At 36.3% G+C, this 26,618-nt stretch overlaps 1 protein-coding gene across 3 annotated transcripts in view; it reads right to left on the bottom strand.

Moving 5' to 3' along the window:
- Nucleotides 1-11,581: 11,581 nt before the first annotated feature.
- LOC131078821 (protein NUCLEOLAR COMPLEX ASSOCIATED 4) overlaps nt 11,582-26,618 on the bottom strand; it is a 142,714-nt gene continuing 127,677 nt past the window's right edge. For all 3 annotated transcript variants that reach the window (XM_058016600.2, XM_058016601.2, XM_058016602.2), the window contains 3 exons: nt 19,016-19,073; nt 18,790-18,895; nt 11,582-12,243 (listed from right to left, as the gene is read on the bottom strand). In XM_058016600.2, coding sequence (XP_057872583.2) covers nt 12,091-12,243; nt 18,790-18,895; nt 19,016-19,073 — 317 coding nt within the window. In that variant the 3' untranslated portion in view covers nt 11,582-12,090. The remainder of the gene's footprint in view (nt 12,244-18,789; nt 18,896-19,015; nt 19,074-26,618) is intronic.

Genomic DNA, 26,618 nt, shown 5'->3' with positions numbered 1-26,618 from the left:
TCTTAGGGTTGAGTATTGTCAATTGGCCAATGATCCATGTTTTTTATAATTGAACATGGCTAACTCATAGGAATTCTTGTGCACTCAATTGGAACAACCAATAGATTTTCAACTCTATTAGTGGTTTGGTCGTGAATTATGTAGTGTCATAAATTGTACCTACATACAATTTCGTCCTCACGTAGACCACACCTTGACGATTTGTCTTCTAATGCCTCATAATAGTTTTGATTCTACTCACACTATCCCACAAACCCACATAACTTGTTCTACTTTAGCTTGCATCTTGTGATGATAATATCCTCACTAAAGAGGTGGCAAAATGTAACATCATAAATTATACCCCATACAATTCCACGCTAAATAAGCACCTTCGCTTTGTGTTGATTAGAGAATTCCTTTAGCTCCTTGTCATTTTTCCCATTTGGCTTGCCCTGTCGCCCTTCCTTTTGTCATTTTCCTAACTCTGCTAACTGATTGGCTCGCGATCCATGCACGTCATAGAGACATCCATGTGCTACGCTAGCATCCCACAAATATGCAGTTTGAAGCTTGTTGTTGAAGTGTTACACCTGTGAATGGAAAAGTTCGTAACGCCTCTTACAATGACTACAAATGTTGGTTTCATTTATAGTTTTCTTATCTTTCCTTTAAAGCCTATTTTTACTTTCTAACACTAGAATCAAATGCTTTACCATCTTGTAATGAATTTCTAAGCTCTCTTATCAATCTCTAACACTCTTGGCTCTCTGTGGTGCATCTTTGCTCTCACACATTGAAGTTCATGCTTGAGACTCACCATTTCCATGCTTTAAGGAGGACTTCATACTTTTTTCTTCTTCATCAAGCAAGCTCTTCGCTTTGGTTGTGGAAGGAGAGTTCTTCTCTTCTCACTCTAATCTCCATAGCATTATTGTTATCTTGTTTATTCATTATCGTGATTATTATTTTTTCTATAAATCTATCTTGGTTGTCTTTGTAGGTGGAAACACCAAAATAGGGGTCTGATTGTGGCAAACCTATAAAACATGGCCCCAACATTTTCTTTTCTAGCTTGTGTGTAAGTTGTTGAAAGGTGTCTATTACTAGAAGCTTCACTTGTGGATTGGTTGTGAGATTACCTTTTTCCCTTTATTCATTTCTCTTGTTTAATATCTATAGTTGTTTCTTTTACTTTATGGTATATATCTATCTCATCAAAACACATTAAAAATACAAACTTGACACTTAACATTTTTGTACGAAACTCTGCACTCTATCCGCATGAGACACCAACATGTCACACTATGATTTGCGAATTTCATGTGTGTCCTTGGGTAGAGAGCTGGCAAAGGTTTTCAGAAGATCTGTGTGACCCATCCTATGTTATCTACGGAGCACCTGGAAACTCTGTGATTTGTGCTTATCCTAAGTGGAGAGGTTGATTAGTGAGTCCCCGAGAGGTTGTTATCCACTAGTCAGAGTGGTTCACTTTTTTCCCTCTACAACAATATAAGACATCATAAAAAGAATCCCTTAGTTTTATTCCCAACCTTTCTATAAACTATAATCCTTTGTATTCATATTATCATCATCAAGATATATCTTTCCCAATCCTCGTAATCTTTTTTAGATGTGCTCTTCCCATACCAAAACTATTACCATAATCATCATCATCATCATTAATCAATCAATCAATTCCTTTCCAACTTGATTAGGGACAAGGTCATGTTTGACTGATTCATTGTGTGTGCTTTCTTTCGTTCTTGTGTTTATATTTCATTAATATATATTTTGCATGGTCCTTGCAATATACATATCACCCTATAAATGCAAAAAACATTTAAACATAGATATACTCTTCAAACCATCAACCAACATACTTTAAATGTGAAATTTAGGTTTTGACATCAACATAGATAACATGCAGTCAAATTAATCTTTTACAATCATGAAACATTCATTATCAACCATCACTTATAAAACTTTTTTTCTTGTCAAAAATAAACATCTATCTTTATACATGATTTTTCCTTCTCAAAACTAGACATTATCCTTTAATTTCATAGCTTATCTTATACGTGATGTTTCCTTATTGATATAAAACATGCTAGAAATCCATTCTTTAGTACTTTGCACGTCCTACAATAAGATAGCATTGTTGTTTGTTTATTTATAGTTTCTAATATTTTTTGTTTGTTTATTTATAGTTTCTAATATTTTTCTTTGGTTTATCTCTTTGATCTTTTAATATTTTTTTATTTATCTAAATTTACCCTTATAGTTTCTTCTCAAGGTAACCACAATCATTTCATATCATGGTATTTTTTGAATGGTGTGTATTGTGGCAAGTCTTTTGTTTTTGAGTTATGTGTTTCTCATCACAAACCCACCAAGAGCAGTATATGCCTTGTGAGTGTTGGGGCATTATTTTATTAAATAAGGTTGCTAATCTCAAAATTAGCATAACATATAATCATTATTGCATTCATAACATTTTTATTGTATCCATATTTCATTCATCTTCTTCCATCATTTTTCATCTCTCATATAACATTGTTCTTGTTCTTCTTTTATTTTTAGAGATCACTCCTGCATTTTATTCGCGCATAATTTCTTGAGGTCGCATCAAACATCTCATCTTTTTGTAGTTTTGTATTTCATACTTGACTGAGGCATCTCATTCATCTATTTGTTGCTTCTTCTTCATTATTCTAATTTTTGTCCCCTTTTAAGTTTATTTTCTTTAAAATAATGTCACTTTAAATATTGGTTCAAAGAGGGGCAAGATATAGATACTAGAATTATTCCCCTTTAATTATGCTTCTAATTTATCCTAACATCATACACTAATCATAATTTTACACCATTATCATTTCTTAATTTTTATTTATAATTTATTAGCCCACTTTATCCATTTAACTAGACTATATCTAATTACTTAAATAGATGCGAGCTAATTTTAGTTTTCAAATAGAATATATTTTTGTCTCTCTAGTCTTCATTAGGAAATTGAAAATGTATGTATCCACCTTATAAGTCAAATAATTCTATTTACTAACTTAATCATCATTCACTAAGCTCCATTCGATTTTAGTAACTTATTTCTCCTTCCTCAATTAACTCAGTCTACATATGAAAATAATCTATGCACATTTACCCATCATTTAATTTAATGATCTAAAATTATCCTCTCAATTCTTCAAGCTAGTAAATTTCTATTTTAAATTCAGATGGGACCACTAATTATTCAAATAACTTAAGTCTTAATCCTTATATTTGTCTTAGAAGCCCATATATGCATCATTCTTTGTCAATCTTAAGCAAGTCAATTTTTCAACAATCAATCATTTGCAAGTGTTATGTTGCAAAGTTTAACATCTGCATATCTTCAAGGTGAAGCAACATTGATAATATTGAGTTTCTCAATGGCACTTTTAGATTAGTATACTTAAACCAATTAACCTTAACTTCAGATCTGATCATGAACAACAATAACATAAATAATCACCACATCAACAACACACACAACACATAGATTTTTGATGTGGAAAACCCGGTTAAGGGAAAAACCACGGTGGGAACCTACCCACAATAAGATGATACTCTGTAGTAATATGTGTAAATATTACAATGGGGAATGCACATGCATTCAAGCACACTGAGTAGAGCTCACTGCTCAAAACAACAAAGGACTACAACCCTAGGAAGGCTCGTTGCTTTACAAAGATCAAACAACAATCCAGATTACATGAACTGAAAGAATAGCATCTCCAAATGCTTGATTATATTTCCAGTCAAGCACATAGTGACTGACTTCATTGTTCTATCTCACTACTATGTTTTGTTGCTCTGTCATACACCAGAGCACTAAATCAAAGATAGCACACGTGAAACTGCACACCAATGCTCATACAGTCTTCACATACTCACATCTATATCTAAAATGCTCAAACAAATCGGTCTTATATATTCGCACCATTAAATTAAATCAATTCCATGTCAGCCCAAAAACCGCATAACACACAACATGAAACGTGTAACAATAAGTCGACTCAATCTGAATACAAATCCATATGTGGACCTAAAGAAATTGATAATATGCTTCACACATGTCGGCTCGACCACCTTGAACTCAAAACCAATCACCGAAATCATCCCAAAGGTTCTGCATAATACGCTACACCAAAATAACCTTGTTTTTCCTGAATTACCGGATACCGGATCTTCTATCTTACACGAGAATCAATATCTGAGGCTAGGATTGTGAAATAAGTTGTTTCTAACATCTAATCAACTACCTCTTCCATTGTGACCAAAACTATGCAACCAAAATTGAATTATACTCAATGTACCCATACTTTGCATTCCACCTTCCAGACTTGAGCAAAATGGACATCAAACTTCCGGTAGAACGATGTTGCATATATCGGATGTGATATATGATATGAGTTGCCATCAATGACAACCCCGAAACATTCCTTATGCACTAATCTCTACCGATGCAGTGTCTCTTGCCAACAATATCCCCCTTTGGCATTGATGGCAACACTTGATGAAAAATGAAAATTGACATACACTATAAAAAATTCAAAACTCTAACAACTCAACAAGCTCCCCCTTAGAATATACATCATTTTTCATTCCTTTCTCTAAGGGGGGAGGGGGGCGAGGAGGTGAATAAGTTTTCACCAAACTTAAACCAATTAACCTTAACTTCAGATCTGATCATGAACAACAATAACATAAATAATCGCCACATCAACAATAAACATAACACATAGTTTTTTAATGTGCAAAACCCAGTTAAGGGAAAAACCACGGTGGGAATCTACCCACAACAAGATGATACTCTGTAGTAGTATGTGTAAATATTACAATGGAGAATGCACATGCATTCAAGCACACTGCCTAGAGCTCACTGCTCAAAACAACACAGGGCTACAACCCTGCGAAGGCTCACTGCCTTACAAAGATCAAATAACAATTTGGATTACATGAACTAAAAGAATAGCATCTCCAAATGCCTGATTACAGTTCCGGTTAAGCACACAGTGACTGACTTCACTGTTTTATCTCACTACTTTGTTCTACTTCTCTATCATACACCGGAGCACTAAATCAAAGATAGCACACGTGAAACTGCACTCTAACGCTCATACAGTCTTTGCATACTCACATCTATATCTAAAATTCTCAAACAAATTGGTCTTATATATCCACACCATCAAATTAAATCAATTCCATGTCAACCCAAAAACCGCATAACACACAACATGAAACGTGTAACAATAAGTCGACTCAATCCGATTACAAATCCATATGCAAACCTAAACAAATTGATAATATGTTTCACACATGTCGACTTGACCACCTCGAACTCAAAAGCAATCACCGAAATCATCCCAAAGATTCCACATAACACGCTACACCAAAATTAACCCTATTCTTCTTGAATTATCGAATACCGGATCTTCTAACTTGCACGAGAATCAATATCAGAGGCTAGGAATGCGAAATAAGTTGTTTCTAACATCCAATCAATTGCCTCTTCCACCGCGACCAAAACTATGCAACCAAAATTGAGTTCTACTCAATGTACCCCTACTCTGTATTCCACCTTCCAGACTTAAGCAAATGGATATCAAACTTCCTGTAGAACAATTCTGCATATACCGGATGTGATATTTGATCTGAGTTGCCATCAATGACAACCCCGAAACATTCTTCATGCACTAATCTCTATCGGTACAATGTCTCTTGCCAACAGTTTTATCATCTACACTCATAAATATGAAAAACCAATTTTCATATATCTAATATTCAAATACACGAGTGGTTTTGAAAAAGAAATATCCTTAATAAACTCATCAAAAATTTCTTTAGTATCCTTTGCTACACTTGTTATAAAAAAAAAATCAAAATCATAGCATGCACAACTTATGGTTCATTAAAGCATGTAATGAAGGAGATACATGAGTGCTTTTTACTTATTATACTTTTAGAGTGAAACACATTTGCTAATTTTGAATTAAAATTATAATCGATATTGTGATTATAAATACTTTTCTTGAAACATTCTTACCAATAATTGCGTATGCATTTTAAATGTATATACATGTGTACTTGTTTTGAACGATGTCAAGCCTACCTTTTCTTGAGTGCATATGTAAAATATATTGATTTAGATAATATTCTTATTTAAAAGGTCATGATTGTAAAGGAATTGTGGCCATATCCCAGGACCAAAATTTAATGTAAAAGTGGCATCTAGTATAACTGTGCTCTTTTTATCAAAAAGTGAAAACATGAGACATGTGAATGATGGTATGCTAAGTTTTTTTAAGTATGCATTCCTAAATTATTATTTTTTAACATTTATTTTGAGAAGAATAATAAAGAAAATGAGAAAATTATTGCAACACAAGAGATACAATGGTTAATCTTATTTATGTTGATGTTATATTAATGAGGTTTGCTTTTTAATAACTAAAATATTGATACTCTTCGTAATGTTCATCTTGATCCCCAAAAATTACCCTTTTTTAATATTGGCTATAATCTAATATACTCATCTAATAATCATACTCATGCAAGAAGTAATATAAGGTTGTCATCTTCAACCATGTATAGATATTAGACAAACATATTATGATTGCATCATACTATAATTTCATCTATTTTAAGATTTATCTACATTTTTTGTGCTCTTTAGCTTGATTTATACTAGTAGTTATTTATTATAAAACATGAATCAACAATTTGAAATACAAAAATGAAAAAAAATAAAAATTCACTAATTTGAAAACAAAAATATTTTTAAGTTGTTACTATTATAGTCTAGAAAATTAAAAAATTAGGAACACAAGTAAAAGAAACACATATTTCTTGAAACCTTTGATACAATAGAAGAAGCTATTGAGCCTCATGATATGATTGTTTTTTAATAATAAAAGCAAGGTTAACCAATGCACTGACCCTTAACATAGTTAGAAACTATCAACAACACATTAACAATAGACAAGGGTGCTAACCCTTAATACAATAGCCCATAGGTAGTAAAAAGAAACCTCAAAACAAGGGTATGAACCCCGAAGAAACCAAGGTCAGATAGGTGAAGAGAACTTATCAAACTTGAAACAACCCAAAATCCAGCTCAATAATGGGGGGAATCATATGAGCCAAGACAAAAAGGGGTTTGGGGAAGGGGGAAGGCTTTCCCTTCCACCTATGACAAACCATAGTCCACACAATACTATCATTAAGACCATCAAAAGAAGGATCGGGTGCTGAGGGCCTCACAAAGTTACAGTCACCACTGGCAACAAGTTGTTGCAACAAAACAATAGTAGGTTATTGTAGTAGAGCAGCATCAAGAGCAGATTCAACAGGATTGGATCGATGTTGTAGAACAAGAGTAGGAGCCTCAAGGCCAGAGGAGGCCAAGTCAGTAGCACCGAGGGGTTCAACAGGAGCTTCAACAGCAGCAAGAGGCACAACCTCAACTCAGGACGAGTCATCATCCTCATGTGAGGAGTCATTAGAATCAACGGCATTGATCGTCAAGTGATCAACAATAGGGTCCTTCCAACAAGTAGCAGAGCCTTTGTGGCGAGAGAGAACAATCTGAAGCTAAGTGACCCATAGAGAAACACCTTCAACAGTGAAAGGGAAGGCCCTCATAATCCAACAATTGAGTCCAAGGCCTATCCCCAACCATCAAAACCACATCCCCAGGGAGGCTTGGAAATGTCCCATTGAAATGATGGCAAAGGTAGAATGACCCATGGAAGACGTGGCATCATCAATCTTTAAAAATCAGCCAATAGAGTTACCAATGGCCTCATAACAGGAGTGCTCCCAAAAATGAAGAGGAAGATTAGGTAGGCGAATCCAAACCAAACGCACATTAAGTGGTTGAGTAAGGGAGTTAAAGGAAGTTGTCTAGGGTTTCATAGAGAGGGAGTGATCTCCCCAAGCCCACAACTTGCCCAACACCAAATCACGATCATGTGTAGAAGCAAAAACAACAATGAAAAAGCCTTTAGCACAAGGGAAAATCTCAATGCTACAGGAACTAGAGGTTTCCAGGAATCACACACCCAGTGATGGAGATCTGGGAGAGAAGGCCAAAACCCCATAAATCTGCATACCAACATGGAGCGTTGGTAGTAATCAATATTCTCATCCAGTTAGGCTAGAAAGTGGGATACTCTTTTGTGCTATCAACCATTAAATACAACTTAAGCACTAATGGGTGAGAAAATCTTCTAGACACTCTAGACCCCACAAATGTATGGTGTAAATTACATGAATGTGATCTTCCTTCCCTACTACTACTAGTACTCTCACCACTTGGTGGTTTTGTTTATATTTTTATGCTTTGAGTCGTTTCCTCGTATATACTTTAGGTGTATGACTACTACTACCCACCTTCATTTTGTGAATGTGTATCATTATTTTATAAATGGTAACAAGAAAACTTATTCATAGAATATATTGCTACTATAAGTAGTAATCACATCTTATTATACAACTACTAAATTGTTGGAACCACCTATAAATAAACTATTTTCTTCACCATATTTATTAAATAATTCTGATTATCAATCATGACCATGTGACCTAAATTTTATAACTTCAAAAAATTAATCCAAAATATTATTATTTATTAATTAAACTATTAAAAAAACAAAATATTGCACCACCTTAGTGGCTTGAGTCAAAACTTGATTCTAAAGTATACAAGTGAGTAGTATACCACTTGTTAGAGAGTTTGCATGGATTTGAATTTATATATATAAAAAATATATCTACCATGTTTCATTTAATATATATGAAAATCATATTGTATGCACAAGGAAATTATTCCATTATATTAAAAAGCTCCCAACCATTATCATTTCCTTTATTTGGAATCATAAATTTTATAACATATTTGAAACCTAGGGCATTTTCTCACACATCTATATGACCTATCCTTTATAGAAAGTTTGGACTCATTAGAACTCAAGAATGGGTCTTGAATTGAACCATTTTTTTCACTATTAATATGTTGATTACTTGAAAATTTTGTTTATTTTTTATCTGTTCTTGCATTTAGATTTCTAAATAGGCAATTCAAAAATAGGTTCCTTATACAAGAGTTGCATGGTTTGGAATTGATGTAGAAAAGAATTCTTAATATATTATTTCCTCTCATTGATATAATTTGTCATATCTAATTCTCATCAACCTGCACTCACCTAATTAGACCTTGTATGTATTTCATCTAATAGGAGTTTCTAAATAATTTGGTATACCTCTTATGTATATTCAATGCTTGAGTCAAAAGAAAATATTTTTAAAGGATGTGGTGCAAAAACATTCAAGATATAAATTCAAATCGAGTGAAAGTGTCTTATTCCATGGTCATGCTTAAATTTCAAATTGCTTTTTAAAAAAATATTGATCACATTTATTTATGTTGTTTGTGCAAGGTCTAACTAGAGTACCTACTAAAATTCTTAACATACATTGTATGACTTTCTTTTCTTTAAAATAAAAGCAACACAATTTCCTAAACTTGAAATTTTATTCACCAAAAAACATTACCTTATGAAGAGATCCACTCTTGGATGAAAATGTATGATCAACCTCATGACAACCTTATATTCCCTTAGGTTCTACTTTGTGGAAACACATTTTAATGAAACTCAAGATGAAAGCAGTTGTGCTAAGGAAAATATTAGTATGGTGAGAAAGTTTATAATTCTAGAGAATCAATTTGTCAAGCAAATAATCTAGGGATAACATGACTCTACTAGATTAATTGTATCTTGTCTTCAAATTATGAAACTATTTTTAGCTGTTTATTTTAAATTGTAAAATCTAATAAATAAACAAAGATTGATTTTAATTCCCCATCAACAAATGAACTAAGGATAACATGACTCTACTAGATTAATTGTATCTTGTCTTCAAATTATGAAACTATTTTTAGCTATTTATTTTAAATTGTAAAATCTAATAAATAAACAAGGATTGATTTTAATTCCCCATCAACAAATGAACTAGTGTTGAGGTGGCAATCAATTACAAACAATTTCCTTTCATTTTGCACTTCAAATATTACTTTATTTTGTTGTTTAAGGTTTGAACAATATTTATTGTATACTAATCAAGCCCATAAATATATAAAAATCCCTCCTTTTCAATATTTATGAAAAGGCAAGACTAAAAATTTTAGATATCCATTTAATCTTTAATCAGATAAATCTTCCTAGGTGTTTGGTGTTTTTCTCATATTGTTCAAGCCTTTTTTTTCGTTTAGTTATCACATATGATACACATATGATACATGCAACCTAACAATGATGTAGGTGTTTGGTGTTTCTCTCATCATGCTCAAACTTTTTTGTTTATTTATCACTTATGATACATGCAACCTAACAACGATGTAAGAAAAAGCAACCCTGCCTATACGGTTGCAATTTTTTGGACTTTTTCAATTCCCTTTTAGAAGAAAGGAATGGATTAATAATGCTTAAGTTATTTACCCAAAGAATGCCTCTTGCGGCAACTCCACACTATTTCCAAGACGTTGATATGTAACTAGAAAATAATAATCTTGAGTTTGGCATTCCATTATATCTATATGACCATAGGATTCACTAGGACAAGCTGTACTGTCAAACCAAAGCAAGCAACCACCAATAAAAGCAAAGCCACTTAGAGTCACTAACACTATGCTATATCGGAATCTCTCTAGAGCACACAAATGCAAGACAAGGCTGAAGGTTTGATTAAGACATTCTGTATGCCACCAAAAATATAAATATATTCTCTCAGAATATATTACTCGGCTTTTGTAGGTTATTTTAAATGTTGTAGATGCTGTAGCTGGGGATATTATTTTAGTGAACTATATCTCAATTTGAAGTAGGTTATCTACCTCACATTTTTCTAAGATTTTTCTTCCTATAGGTCATTTAAATGTTTGAAGGGCTTGCACAAATGTAATAGAATTTGAGAAATGTATTAATCATGTGTTGTCTAGTATCCCTCTTCACTTAGATAAAATAGATAAGTTACAATTGATACACTTCACTTCCCTTTTTCATTTTCCCAAACCATTTTTCTTCCCACTAAAACCGTGGGGGTTGTGTGTGTGAGAGACATTTCTTTTTACCATTAAGAGAGATCACAATGTACCTTCCCTCCACACATTATTATATCAACCTTATAGTTAGGCTAAGAATTGACGGATTTACTCTTGAAAGCAAGTAATAGTTTCAATATTGTTCTCCCCCATTATTTCTGAGCGACAGAACTTATTAGTAATGCTCATACAAGAGTTATTAGCATGCTCAGGAAGGAATTGCCTGCCTTAAATAAAATTTGTTCAAATTAGCGTAGTAAGCTCTCTCCAAATAGGATATAACGATCACATCTTTAAACAACAAATGATATGGCAAGCAAATATGGATTTATAAAATTCCATGCAAACAGATATCAATTCAACCCAAAATATTTGTGCAGAGATGATAGGAACTTCCAATAGACTCAATATATATATATAGATATATATAGTTTAAGCTTTATAGAAAAAAAATAATGTTCATTTGATTCTAAAACACTTTTCCTTCCTTGGCATGAATTTTCTTTCCATGCTAATTCATGGAGTGTTACATTAGATGCTAGCAAAAAACCTAGAAATTTAAATCGCTTACTTCATACCAAAGAAAACTCATTTATGAGCATCGAGTGTGTAACAGCCAGGTGGATATGGCTTCATTTTCTCAATCTAACTCCTTATAGCTTATAAAAGATACATGAAATTTGGAAGTACAACTTCCTTCAAAAGATAAACTGCCTGGGTTGTTGCTTCGGTACAAAATAAATCGCTTGATTCTCTTCCTTCAACACGTACACGAAATTTTGTTGTCAATTATCATTGTCATTGGAGTTGATTTGCTTTTGTCATTAAAGGACATTTGAAAATTTCTACCATAAAGCTCCGTTGGAGGATGCGTGCATCATTTGCATAGTAAAGATTTAATACAAGTGGAACTTGCAAGGACCCAGAAATGGAGTACTAGGGTTACAACATAATTGAACTTGTCACCTTGATTATGAAGTTGACTTATTTCTGTCACAGGGGGTAAACCTCCAGCCTGCAAAATCTAAATTTGGGGAACTGCCCTTTGTTGCTTTCTCAGGAAACAGAGTAGAAGGCATAGTCTTGTAAAATGCAAGCGGAACTTGTTTTATTCTTCTACCAACCTACAAGCAAAAAAACACTTTCTTGATGATTTTACAAAAATAAGCTCCATCTCATTAAAGTTCACACAAAATAGAGAATACAAATGGCACATTGTAGAGCAAAATAAAATATTTCATGGAAAAGCTTGTGCTGAATAAAGAGAGAACCCCAAAATTATCAGATTAAAACTAAATATAAAACCCGAAAGGATGAACATAAAATTAGATCAAATTGGATCTCAAAACATAATTCTATCTAAATTGAAATGTATCTTCAAGTCCACATTGGAAGTGAGGAGATTAGTACAGTATTTGCACGAGAGGTCCTTTAAATCAATCTATTTTATTCTAAAAGCAAGACTTAGACTGGGCCAAAACTTCACAAGGCATCAAGGAATCAAACTCAGGCTCAGCAAAAGCATTTGCTTAAGACTTGGCACTAAAACTATGCATGAAATATTCGAATAATTGTATTCTAAAAAACCCAGATTTTTCTTTTTATGAGAAATTGTATGGTTCGAGTTTGGTGTCACTGATGAAGATGAAATTGATCCAGAAAATGCTTGAAAATGTGACAACAATAATATTCTTCCACAGTGAGAAATTTAAAAGTATCTTGCAAACTTCACAGTTTGAGAAGATGAAAAACACTTGTTACAATAAATAAACTCAAGAAATAAAAAGTGATAGGCACTTTTGTATGTTTCAAATTATCCATGGCTAAGAAACTCTCTGAAAAATAATTGAATGATATTGAATTAATTAATAACGAATATTCAAGCGTATATAAAGGAATTACAAGATGGTGTTCTAAAAAGAACGAACCGTTAATCTAAAGCTTCAACATGAAGCTAAAACACTTAAAACACTTTGAGAAAAAATTCGTGAAAACCTAATGAACAATTTTGAGAAAAAAAATTGTGAAAACCCTGCAAACAATTTTTGAGGAAAAAATCGTGAAAACCCTAAAATGTTGCACGGCAAGACACCAGACATCACGCGGCAAAACCTTGAATTTTTAGGAAAAAATCAAGCAAAACACTCCCATGATTTTTTGTGGAAAAAATTAGAAAACCGACAAGCAATTTTTCAGGAAAAAATCAAGCAAACCCTGGGATTGGTAGGACAAGAGACCTTGCCCGAATCAATCTGATCAAGCCAACGATTTTCAAATATCGTTGACATGCGCCGTTTCCAGGTGTTGCAATTGCGGTCGTTGAACTTTTGATTGTGTTCCAACATGATGTTGGTCAAAGATGCCATCACCGAAACCGAGGTTGAACGAGGTCAACCTAGTGAAGGTAGGAGACAAAAGAACCTGATTAAAAAGCATAATAGAAACAACTACTGCACAAAGAATCAGAAACCCTGGAACGGAAGGCATGAATCCCAATGCACAAGTTGCTGAAAAAACTTAAAAAAATTCCTGCAAGCCCTAGATGGCAGAAAAATAATCAGCAAAAAAATGGGCACAACTCTCAAGGCAAAAATTTAGCACAAAACCCAAGACAAAATTTTGGCACTGAACCCAAGGCATGAAATTTTGGAAAACCAAAAAATAAAATGTCCTTTGAAAAATATCTGATTTTAAAAAAATAATCAGATAAAAAAAGTCAGAAAAGAACACAATTTTAAAAAAAATAGTGGCTGCAGCCCTAGCCCCTGTTGCCAAAAAAATCGCGGACTGAAGATCGTCACAAAAATCCGTTACTATGTCGTGCCAAAAACATCCATAGATAAAACACAAAAGAATTGCAAAAATTTTGTAGAGGTCGTGCAACAAAACAGTGTGAAAATCCTATGGCGCGACACGAAAATTGCGCGGAAAAAATAATTGCCGTTGTAGGTCGAGAAAAATATGTGCCGCCAAAACCCTATCACCGTTTGGAAAAATAGCAGAACGCAAAAAGGCGTCACACAAGTCAACAAACCCTAGGCGGGAAAGTTGCAGAATAAGAAAAAAACATCCGAATCCTGCAAAAAAATGACCTGTAGAAAATTTTCCTGCCGCAAAAAAAAAGATTTGCCTCGAAAAAAAAAATTCGAAATAAATATTTCAAGTACAGGCTTAGAAATTTTTATTAAAATATTCGCCAAATCCTAAAAAAGCCCATCGACCCGCTCTGATACCATGAAAAATAATTCAATCAATAATCGAATGATATTGAACTAATTAATAAGGAATATACAAGCATATATAAAGGAATTACAAGACAGTGTTCTAAAAAGAACAAACTGTCAATCTAAAGCTTCAACATGAAGCTAAAACCAGAGTTCCCAAACTCGCCGCGAGTCAGGCAAGTTGGAGAGTCGAGCGAAGCTCGGCGAGTTTTGCTGACTCGGGACTCGGACTCGACGAGTTTTGACCATAACTCGTCTGACTCGCGAGTCGGGCGAGTTATGGCAAAACTCGCCGAGTCCGAGCTCCAAGACTCGGCCACGACAGGTCAATGTTTTGACTTGTTTGACAAGTTAGTCTCTCCGTCAAGATTCATATATGGAATATAACATTTGAGTATAAGTGACATTTCCTTATGTCTTTTCTCTTTCTTATACTTTAAGTTATATTCCATATATATTGTCAGGATGTTTGAGAGTGGTTTTGGACCTCCATGAGTTATAATGCAAAATCTAGTTTTTGGAGGATCCTTCAAATTTCCAGACTTAGTCAAATTTCAAGCCATTTCAGGATCAGGATGACATTCCAGACTTTTAAGGCGAGTTCACTCTGACCTTGATATAAGGGATGGGACCTAGGAGGACACTATGCATTCAACCAAGGTTTGATTTAGCAACTTGAAGCGTGACCAGATAGTACACAAAAACCCTAGGAACGATCTAAATAACCCCTAATCACTCAACTGACCTAACCTCCTTCACTCCACCTTGAGGAGATCCCCCTGATTTGATGACCTTTGAGAAACTCAATCTCTTCAATGCAAAGGCTAAAACACTAAAACGACCAACAACAAAACTAAAAGAGCTAACCCTAGAAAGCAAAAAGTGGGGGTCTTCATTTGCAATGGGGCAATGTGTGAGTACCTCACAACAGGGAAGTTTCTTAAAATTTTGAAAAAAGGGGGTGAGTTGGGGACATTTCCTACCTGTCCCCACATCCCAAAAAATCCCCCCATGGGGCACAAGGTTATTTTTGGCAAGGGACATCTCTGAGGAGCATATTTTCAAACCCTTTTGGCCTCACAATTCCCCTTTCCATCCAACATATATATAGCCTAAAAACTAAGAGGTCCAAGAAAGACCAAGGTCAACTATAGTCCCAAGGTAAAACCTAAGTTCAACAAGCACACTATTTAATGCTACCATACACAAGCACTCCTTACAGTTTCCAAGTGAAGATGTTCATGATGTCTCATGTTGGTGCTCCCAAAATTTCAATTTGGCCAAAGAAAATACTAAACAGAAGCCCCAAACAAGTAGATACTCTACCAACATGCCTTTCATGGCATAACAAGCTAGCACACATTATAATTGGGCTTTATTCAATAATGGGTGCATGAAACAAGTTTTAAATTGTTAAAAATCTCTTAATTTCAAGGGTTTTTTTATTTTGCCGAGTCACTGCCGAGTCATAGCCGAGTCACGAGTCGAGTCGGCCTTGCCGAGTCCGAGCCGAGTCCAAGCCTAGGAACTTTGGCTAAAACACTTAAAGCGCTAAATAAAGCTAGAAGCTAAAATCTAAAAAGCAAACTATGTGTTCTTATAAAAGAAACAATAGTTTCACTTAACGAACTAAAAAGCAAAAAGCAAAAAGCTAAATATAGATGACCATAAGTCGACGAACTAAAAAGCTAAATAAGTCAGCAACTAGGATGACCATTATAGAATTGATATAATTATTATTTTAATACTCTACATATCCACCAGCTCATAAACTTGGGAATCTTGTAAAGAATTGACCGGTTCTTAAAAACAAGTCAATCCAACTATTTTTTGAACACAAAAAATGTGGGCTCAAACTCAAACTATAGTCCAATAACAATATAGTCAAATAGTATTTACATACCTAAATATAGATGCATCTATAAATTTCTCTGAGAAGATTGGTATCACTAATAACAAAATCCCAATGTAAAAGGCTTCTACATATCAAAATTGCTAGATTGCAGGTTCAGGTTCGGGCACTGGTTCGGGTTCGAAGAACCGGTACGACAAAATTTTGAAAAGGGGTTTGGGTTCGTTCGGGTTCGTTAGTACAAAACTATGTAAATTATATATATATATATATATATATATATGCAGCTTATAAGCATGAATTAAGATTAGCATGTCACATAGCATCATATAAACAACAAAACCAACACAAACTTCTAATCATAGCATCATGATCATACCATAACAGCATCATATACATCAAGTTTAATATCAAAATGATAAAATATTCAAGTATCATTGTTTCAACTTTCAACAATTTAAAGTTTGATCATCAAATGGATTCTCTAATTCGTCATCCTCATTCTCCTCCTCCTCATCATTGACATTGACATTAGATGAATCAATGCCAATGCCAATGCCACTTACACTTTAAGTTTGCTCGCTATCTGAGTCATCAAATGCAACAAGCTGAGAAGTGAAATCATCCAAATTTGTATGTTTTGGCTCCATATCCCACATCTTTGTTTCCCCTTGCTTGTAGTCATGTTGCTTGTGTGAAATGAGCCAAGTTAATGTTTTCAAACTCATTTTTAGGGTCATATTTTATTTTTTTATGTGGTGGAATTCAAAAAAAATTAAATTTTGCAAAAAAAAATCTATTTTTGGGCCGTCAAACCCCTAGGTTCGACTTGGGTCCTCTTGGGTTCACCCTGGTTTGAACCAGGCCTGTGAATCACAAACCCTGTCCGAACCACAGGCGAACCGAACCCGAACCCCAAACCAGGACCAGATCGGACCAGTACTAGGGGTCTAGGGAACCGAACCTGGTAACTCAGCAAAATTGAGGTGGTGAAGTAAGGAAGAAGCCTTAACATTAACAAATCTATGCTCCTGACTCACAATCTACATTAGGAGAAAGGAAAGGATATATGTAGCAACCTAAATGAGAGTTAGCCATGTGATGGACTTTGTTGAACACAGTTATTAATAACTCTAAAATATACATCATGTAGATACTTGAAATAACCACAGCAGGAGAGTAAGGTATATTTCTTAATTTGGTAACTGTTTAATATCACTAATACCATGGCATGAATATAATTATGAATTCAAATTTCACATTGGATACCCACTATATACGATGAAATTTGGAAAATTAAACTATTGTAAAACTAACAAAGATCCAACCACAAACCTAAATTCTACAATCAAGAATCCACTATACACCAATGAAGAACCTAAAACATACAAATCACAACAAAATAGAAAGATTATACCATTCAAATGCTTAGTAGGGTTTGATCTTTATTGTTTCCTATCTCCATTGATCTTGTTTGATATGATTGCTCTCAGATTTTGTATTGTGCACAAGAGCTCAAGAAAGAATGGATTGTGGTTGTAAAGTCGTTTGATTGCAAGAAGGCTTGATTGCATATGTCATTATGTCATTAGGGTTGATAAGGATAAAAGAATCCCCTTATATAGAGAGTACCCTAAAATATGGAGGGATAAGATTAAGAGGTGAAAGGATAAATGGTCGCCTAGGATTAAAGGGTAGTTAGAGGAAATAATAAAATATGAAAGGGGGTAGTTAAAGGAAAATTAAGAGATAAATGACAGTGTGTCATGGAGGGAAAAAGCTAACGAATTAATTAAATAAATAAAGATTCATTTAATTAATAGAGGAAGTGGAACCAATTAAATAAATAAAATATTTATTTAATTTAGGGAAAGGATAATTTAAATAAATAGAAATATTTCGAAATATTTATTTAAATAAGGAAAGGATAGAAAAAGCTTAGTGAATTAGTTAAATAAATAAATATCTATTTAATTAATAGAAGGCTTGGTATTAAAATTTAAATAAATAAAATATTTATTTAATTAGGAATGGACAATTTTAGGCGTCTACACCCACATTTCATGGTCATATAGCAAACATCGTGTAATAGGTGCATAAAAGAGATTAACTATCGTCAAGGAACAAACTGCTTAACTTGCATCAAAAGCCAGGGAAGCATATTGTAAGAACAACCATCTGAGGAAGCATACTGTATACTCAACCTTGCATCAAAAGCTGGGAGAAAACTGAAGGACCAGATATGATAAATCCTCAGTCGATATAGGATTTTACCTCTACATACTGACAACCATAGATAGGGCTAAATGACATTTTTTGACATAATGAAGGGAATGTAGTGATGATCAGGAGGCTGAGCAGTAAAGGGCAATCCCTTTAAGAGATGGCATGCACTAGCCTGCCACATGATACAACTATGGCAGACCTTAATAATCAGACATTATGCCTAGCCACATGGTGTGTGAAAATATGAGTTCCAGAATTGATAGCATGTGTATTGTTTAAACATAATTATAGCATGTTTTGACATTAGCTACTGTTTTGTGCCAAATAGTTACAGCATGATAAGAAAAGGAAATTTAAATGTCACTGACCTCTTCTGAAAATATGGTACCATAAGAACCAGAGCTGAAGTCTTTGACAACAACTTCAGTAGTCTTGGCTCTAACTGTCAAGTCATTTTCAAGCGATGTAACAAATCTGCAAAAGTCAAGAATATATCAACTGCAATGAAATTTGTGATCACACCAGATACATCTCAGGTATGATCAAACATGATTTTCAGAATAAGTATAATATATATGAGAGCACAATATTTACCTGGAGACAGCTGGGCAATAGTGTCGACGAAGTGTTTCTATCTCCCACAATGAGCTCACTGTAAAGAAACATGGATGCCAATTTGGAGCATTAATTTTGATCTGAGAAAACACCTTTAGATATTAAAAATTTATAATATCAAATAACAAATAGAAAAAACAATATTCTTGTCTTCACTTTTTTTTTTTAATTTGATTATATATTACCAAAAAAGAGCAGGTTACAATATATGATATATGCCCAGGATGGGCAGCAAGGTATTATCAACACTACAGTCCAACTCCATACAACATAAACAAAACAACCGCATCACAGCAAAGAGCTCCGATCACGTCAAATTACATCAGTGTATCCAAAAGGAACTTTAAAAAACTAAACTAATTGTTCCAGCTTTCACTGTATCTATCCATCTCATACATTCCAATTGGAGAGGTGATCTCTGGTATATTGTCATTCGATCTTACAGCTTCCAGGCCAGCATCAGCTTCAAAGTTATTCTCTCTTTCTTTGAGTCCCATGTCTTCTGAGAGCATGTCAAACGTGAAGTTTTTATTATATCTCTATGGAATTCCATATGTGACCTCTGATATATTGTCATTCGATCTTACAACTTCCAGGCCAGCATCAGCTTCAAGGTTATTTTTTCTTTGAGTCCCATATCTTCTAAGAGCATGTCAAACATGAAGTTTTTATTATAGTTTTATGGAATTTTATATAATATTTCACAAATTTGTCATCTTCCTCAACGGCATATGGCCAGAATTGCTGTTTAGATCTTGGACCTCTCTTGTCTTCACTTTTTGTTTAATAAACAGCAAAATTATATTGATAGAAAATAAAATTTATAATATCAGCTCATGCGAGGCTCACTATAGATAATTAGATTAGAAAGAAAGATGAAGTCTTCACTTTTTTTAATAGACAGCAAAATTATAGTGATAGAGAAAGAAGTTTTATAATATCAGCTCAGAACCAGGCTGAATATTGGTGCTTAGATTGGAGAGAAAGACAACATCTATGCTTTTTGTTTGATAGACAGCAAATTTATATTGATAGAAAAGAAGTTTTTATAACATCAGCTTAGCACCGGACCCATTATAGGTGCTTTTTGTGGAAACAAAGACAAGAAGATATACAGCTTGAGCTGCTAGAGGAAAACACTTTTGGCGAACTCTTCTCCCAAGAAAACTTGAAAATATAGCCTCTAACATTCACCCCAATGTGTGGGTTCCCTAAGTTAGCTCTCTTTACAATGTAACCAACCAACCTGATGTCACAGTACCCACTTTAGCACCAACTTCTACCATTTTCTCTACGTGTAATGTTAGGAGGGCTATTCTAAAGTTATGTAACAGCAGCGTAGCACATCATGAAAGCCTCCATACTGAATTTATTAAATATAATATGGATCGCCTGGCCTTCCCTTTGGCAAAGCTTTTCAATGAGGATGTTTGTTCGAGCTTTCCTCATCCTTCATCCCAGCATATGATTCATCCTATTCATAAATCTAGGGTCTCTCCAATCTTGTCAAATACAAGGCTTTCAAGATTGGGCATGCATGTGCCAAACTTTATGCCACAATATTAGACATGGAGTTTTCTAAATTCGTGGAGAGCAAAAATCTTTGAGCTCACGGGCAGGCTGGCTTCAAGGGTGATTATCAACCCATTAACCATATCTTTACACACTGGGCTATTATTGATGAGGCTTGTCAATGCACTTCCACAACCTTTTGTTGTTTCATTGAGTTCGAGAAGGCTTTTGATTCAATTCTGAGACACCTACTTTTCCAAAGGATACATGATTTCAACATTCCAAATTCCCTTCATACTGCTGCTTGGAAACTTTACGCGATAGTTATAGGGCACTTTTGTACATCTCATGGTTCCTCCAACTTTGTGAGGAGTACCATTGGGGTCAAACAAGGATATCCTGTGTCTCTGACCCTTTTTATTATTTACATTGATGCGTTGGAGGGGATCCTTCAACAGAATACTCCCATGGATGATGCTTGCACTATACATAAGTTGGTTATCACCATTCTAACTTTTCCTAATGCTGTTGCTCTCCTCTCTCATTTTGTTGAAGGGTTAGCACAACAACTTGATGTCATTGCTCACTTTTGTTGACTTCACAAGCTTGTAGTCAACCTTACTAAAACAAAGTTCATGATTTTCAACATCTCCAAACGTCTTATTTCCAAATTCAAATCCTTTTACAAGGGGGCAGCTTTAGAGATTGTGTTTGCTGGTACAACAGGTAAATTAAATATAGAAAATAATAATGTACATGACAATGCATACCAGACACGGCAGTAAAATATTTCTTTATTCGCACATGCAATTATTACAAAGAAGACCAGAGATGGTCGGCCAAGGATTACAAGAGAACCGACAATACCGTCCTATCTTCCTTGGCGGTACACAATATATTTAAAGAACCTAATGGTTGCCGAGAGTGACAACCACTTAATACAATTAATTAATACAATGCCAGGTGACCAAAATTATCAAACATAACCATATGCATTTTATGCCAACTACATTATCCCCCCAAAAGAAAAAGTCGTCTTCCAGATGACAAGTTAACATCAAGTAATATCTAGAAAGACTAGTGAGACTAAAGGCAAAAGAGTGCAAGCAATGACTTGTACTAGACAACCCCAACTTGTAGTGTACCAGCCAAATCAAATGGGGTCAAGGGGCAGCGCCCCCAGCGGGGTCAAGGGGCAAAGCCCCTTGCGGGGTCGAGGGGCAGCCCCACTCGCAGGGTCCCGGGGAAACGCACATGATTTCCTATGATTTTTTAAGATGCCACAAACATTGTTAATGAAGCCAAAAAAACCAGATTTCACTCCCACCACCTGCTTTTATTGTCCTTCCCGTACGACTTGACCACGTACGGATTGATACACATTGCATACGGTTTGAAACCTAACACGTACAACCAAATTTGTACAATTTTGATACTCTTTATGTATGGCTTTGTACAACTTCACTTCTACGCAATCCTTGTCGTGCCCAGCCCTGCCGTAGTACAGAATTGTTCTCTCAGTATGATCTTCATACGAAAATTCCCCTGCAACACTTCTTATCGTACGGGTTCCATACGGAAATTTCCCCTCGTGGACACTCGCTGCCAATTCCATTCAATTTCCATACGGAAATTTCTCTGCAACACCACTAGTCGTACGATTTCTATACGGAAGTTTTTTTGCGCTGTGAACACTCGCTATCATACAACCGCTGTACAATTTTTTTTTCTGCAGCTTGATCACCGTACGAAGTTATTTCCGCAGCTTGATCACCGTACGGAGTTATTTCCGCAGCTTGATCGCCTCTGCCTACCCTACAATCATCGTACGAACTTTTCCTTATGCCCTGATCACCGTATGGACCTGCTGTTTGTGCTCTTGTACGGAATTGGTATGGATTTTTGTTCCCTACTGCACGAATTCTCTCTTGACGGTTTGATGTCCGTACGGTGATTCCCTCATGGCCGCTTGATGTCTGTACGATGATTCCTTCCGCACAGTTTGATGTGATGTCGTCTTGGTCATTGATGTACGGAATGTCTCGTGTTAGTACGATAACGTCTTGGTCTTTACTTGCCTTCGTGTCTTCTTCCGTACAGATTCCTTCGTACGGGTTGAGCCTTATTCCCTTCATCCAACCCCTAACACTACCATCGTATGGTTTGTTTGTGTCACTTTCCTGAATTTCGCCTCTGTACGGATTTGTGGTATGGAACTCTTCTGACCCCAAATCTTTACTCCTTGTTCGGGTAGTATTCCATAGGACATACAGACCCTTCTGAGGTAAATGGTGTGCTTCCAAATTCCGTACGGATTTGTGGTACGGATGATCTGCTTTCAACTTGTACAGCCTTCTCTCATACAACCCCCCCTATAGCATACATATGACGTGCTTCATTATTCCTACAACATTTCTTCTCCTTTTCATACGGCCTAACCCCATACAATTCCTTCGAGCCTATTGGGCTTTGCATTTCCTCAATTTCACCAATCTATAGCATGTTACAATTGGGGTGGAAGACTTCATAATCCTCCATCTGCCAGTGAAATAATCCATTAAGAGAACTTGTCTCATCCTCAGAGCAATCTTCCAGGTCGAGCGCCCCTTCATCGTTGGGTTTCATGTCTTTCCTCCCTTCGTCCATACCTAACTCTCCACCCTCAGACTCAGAGTCCGAGGGTGCTAGTTCTTCACTCACCGCCTAGTTCCTCAAGTCAATGACGTGCTTCCTCCCATCACTCTCGATCGAGAGTGTGTTTTGCTACCAGTTATGATTCGCCTTGGTAGCAACCAACCATCCCCCCCCGAGGAGTGCATCATACACCACCTTCTATAACCGGATGACTACAAAGTCCAAGAAAAAATTTTGTGTCCCAATCATTACTTTTTGTGCCATTAATGTTCCCAACGATTGGATGTCGTGCTGGTCGGAACCTACCAAGTGGAAGCTTGGCGGCCAAAGATTCGACGACTTCCCTAGACATTTCCACGTGTCTTCTGGTAGTACGTTTACTCCTAAGCCTCCATCGACAATGGTGTTTGTCAACTTCTTCCCCATTATTTCCATCTCAACGACCATCGGCTTCCTCCCAATGCTCACCGTCAGCAACATTGGATCACTAGACTCAATCCCTTCGAGTGATGGTTTTCCCGTCAGTTCCTCCTTGTGTGGCTTACATTGTTTCTAGATGACTATGTCGTCACTGACTATATTGGCAATTGGCATTCTCAGTTGCGGCATAGTTTGAAGAAGGTTTGCCACCTTGATGGGTACGGTTGTTTGTAGCACCTGTCGGACTATGTTCTTCTCTGACTCCTGCAATGACATACTTGTAGTTCCATTGGAAGATACTCGTTCCTTCGCCAACAATTGTTCTACTTCCTCTTGTTCCTTTTCTGTACCAGAGTTTGAATACATCGCCTTCGTTGTTTGTGTTCTTGTGATTGCTAAAACTGCGTCCTCTTGTTCCTCCACGTCCAGCATATTAATACCCTTCTGATTCAGGCAACTGGTGTCTTCATGGTCACCTGGTCCACACCACTTGCACAATAATTGTATGTTGTCTTTCTTGTCATGGCAGTCTCTTGCAAAGTGTCCCCATTCACTACATTGTCGGCATTGTATGATAGGACATCCTCTGGAGTCGTACTGTATTTGGTTTCGCCATCGTTGATTTCCATAACCACTTGGCGATAGATTTTATGATTTCAATGGGTTGAACTCTCCCTTTGTGAAGAATACTTGTGTACTTCTCATCTTCAAATTATACGGGCACTCCTTGATTGAATACCCACACACTTGGCAAATTTCACAAAACATATTTCTAGGAAAATTACCTTTCGTGTGCCCCTCCCTTTTGCACTCAATACACCATAGTTCATTACCTTCTTTGCTGGTTCCTTTCTCAACCTTCAATTCTTTCATCATTCTCAACATATCCCATCGAAGGGCTCGTACGGTTTTGGATTCTTTGTCACTGCTACCTTCGGTCCTCTCATCATCATCGGTCTTCCTCTTCTCTTGGGAGGAGGTTTCATTTTCACTCTCGATGTCCATCGCTCGATTGTACGCATCGGCTTATGAGGACGGAGGCACTACTTTCATCTTCTTGCACAATGAGGGTATCAATCCCTCCATGAACCACCTCTTCTTCAACCCGTCAACTAGCTGGTTCTCCATCTTGTTCAACAGTTCTTTGAACCTACGGTTGTAAGTGCATACACTCTCATTTTTCCCTTGCTTAGTATTATAGATTTCGGCCACAATCTCACTATCATCCCTCAAGAGTTTGAATTCCTCTTGGAATGCCCTCTTCAGATCACTCCATCTCGTCTTGTGCTGGGTGTCGAGAAATTCCTTCAGCCAGTACTCCCTGTCATCTTGGCCATTTGCCTCCCAAATGGTTATGCATGTTTTGCAATGCCGTACCAGGTCCTCCGACCTGTTTCCCGTGAACTTCGGCAGTTTTTGCTTCTCCTGGGTGTTCAACATTGTTTTCACTCGAAAGGTACGTGTGTATTCGCCTTGTGTGCCAGACCTGGGTGAACTGTTTCGACTGCTATGTTCTGGTGCTTTCCCTGCACTCTCGGCCACACAAGCGTCCTCTACACGTCCACCTTCAGCGTCCCCAACACTTCGAGTACTTCCAGGTGTGTTGGACCTGAGTGAATTGTTCCGACCACTACGTTCCAGTGCTTTCCTTGCACTCTCAGACACACGCACGTCCTCTACACGTCCACCTCCAGCGTCCCAACACTTCGAGTACTTCCAAGCTTGACACGTCTTTCTGCTCCCTCCGGCCAAGGGTCGACGGATCACCTAATCGCTTGGTCTTGACCACCCTGTGGCCTCTTCTCACCTTTGATGGGATATACGGACATGAATCACTCAAGGCTGACCCGATTTCTTTTAAGGCAACGGCGTCAAAATGTTTATTGGTACAACTGGTAAATTAAATATAGAAAATAATAATGTACATGACAATGCATACCAAACATGGCAGTAAAACATTTCTTTATTCACACATGCAATTATTACAGAGAAGAAGACCAGAGATGGTCGGCCAAGGATTACAACAAAACCGACAATACCGTCCTACCTTCCTTGGCGGTACACAATATATTTAAAGAACCCGACAGTTGCCGAGAGGTACACAACCGTCAACCAACCAACACATAACTACCGAGAGTGACAACCACTTAATACAATTAATTAATACAATGTCAGGTGACCAAAATTATCAAACATAACCATATGCATTTTATGCCAACTACAAATTGCATCTACTAATACTTAAGGGTCCAATTGTTTGATACCTTTGTTAGCATGAAGTCTACCTCACATTCACATCTTTACATGAGGTATGCCTCTCCATATCTTCAAGCACCAATGCTTCCAAACCCACCTCCAAGATATCCCTTCAAACATGTATTTTTGGTTCCATCATAAAGCCTATATTTTTGTATGGCTCTAAAGTTTAGGGACCTAGCTGTGATCAATTGATTTTGCATGTATTGAGAGGGTCCAAACTCTCATGCTACAACATTATTAGGTGGCAAATTGTTCCTCAAAGCATTGTCCAAGTTGAGTCCAACCAAGCTCGGCGAGTTTTGCTCATAACTCGCCTGACTCGGGCAAGTCAGGCGAGTTATGGTAAAACTCGCCGAGTCCGAGCTCCAGTTCTCGTGTCGCGGCATGTCAGACATGACAAACAGAGAGGTTGAGGTTGTGGCTATGGCAGAGGAGGATAGAGCACGATCTGACACAGGCACAACTGATGTTGATCATTGTGGCACCTCACAGGCGGAGACTATGGCTACTTAGTCATCCAAAACCTACCTTAGATGCCTTTGTAGGAGGCAAACAAACTACTCTGAGGCGAAGGCTGAGGCTAAGGATGAGCTAGAGCTTCTATTTGATGATGTTATAGTGTCTTTAAGCTTTATTCAATAATGGGTGCATGAAACAAGTTTTAAATCATTAAAATCTCTAAATTTGAAGGGTTTTTTTATTTTGTCGAGTCACGAGTCGAGTCGGCCTTGCCGAGTCCGAGACGAGTACGAGTCTG

Source organism: Cryptomeria japonica, chromosome 2, assembly GCF_030272615.1.
Source record: "Cryptomeria japonica chromosome 2, Sugi_1.0, whole genome shotgun sequence".
Taxonomy (NCBI): domain Eukaryota; kingdom Viridiplantae; phylum Streptophyta; class Pinopsida; order Cupressales; family Cupressaceae; genus Cryptomeria; species Cryptomeria japonica.
This window is presented reverse-complemented; position numbering and strand designations above follow the sequence as displayed.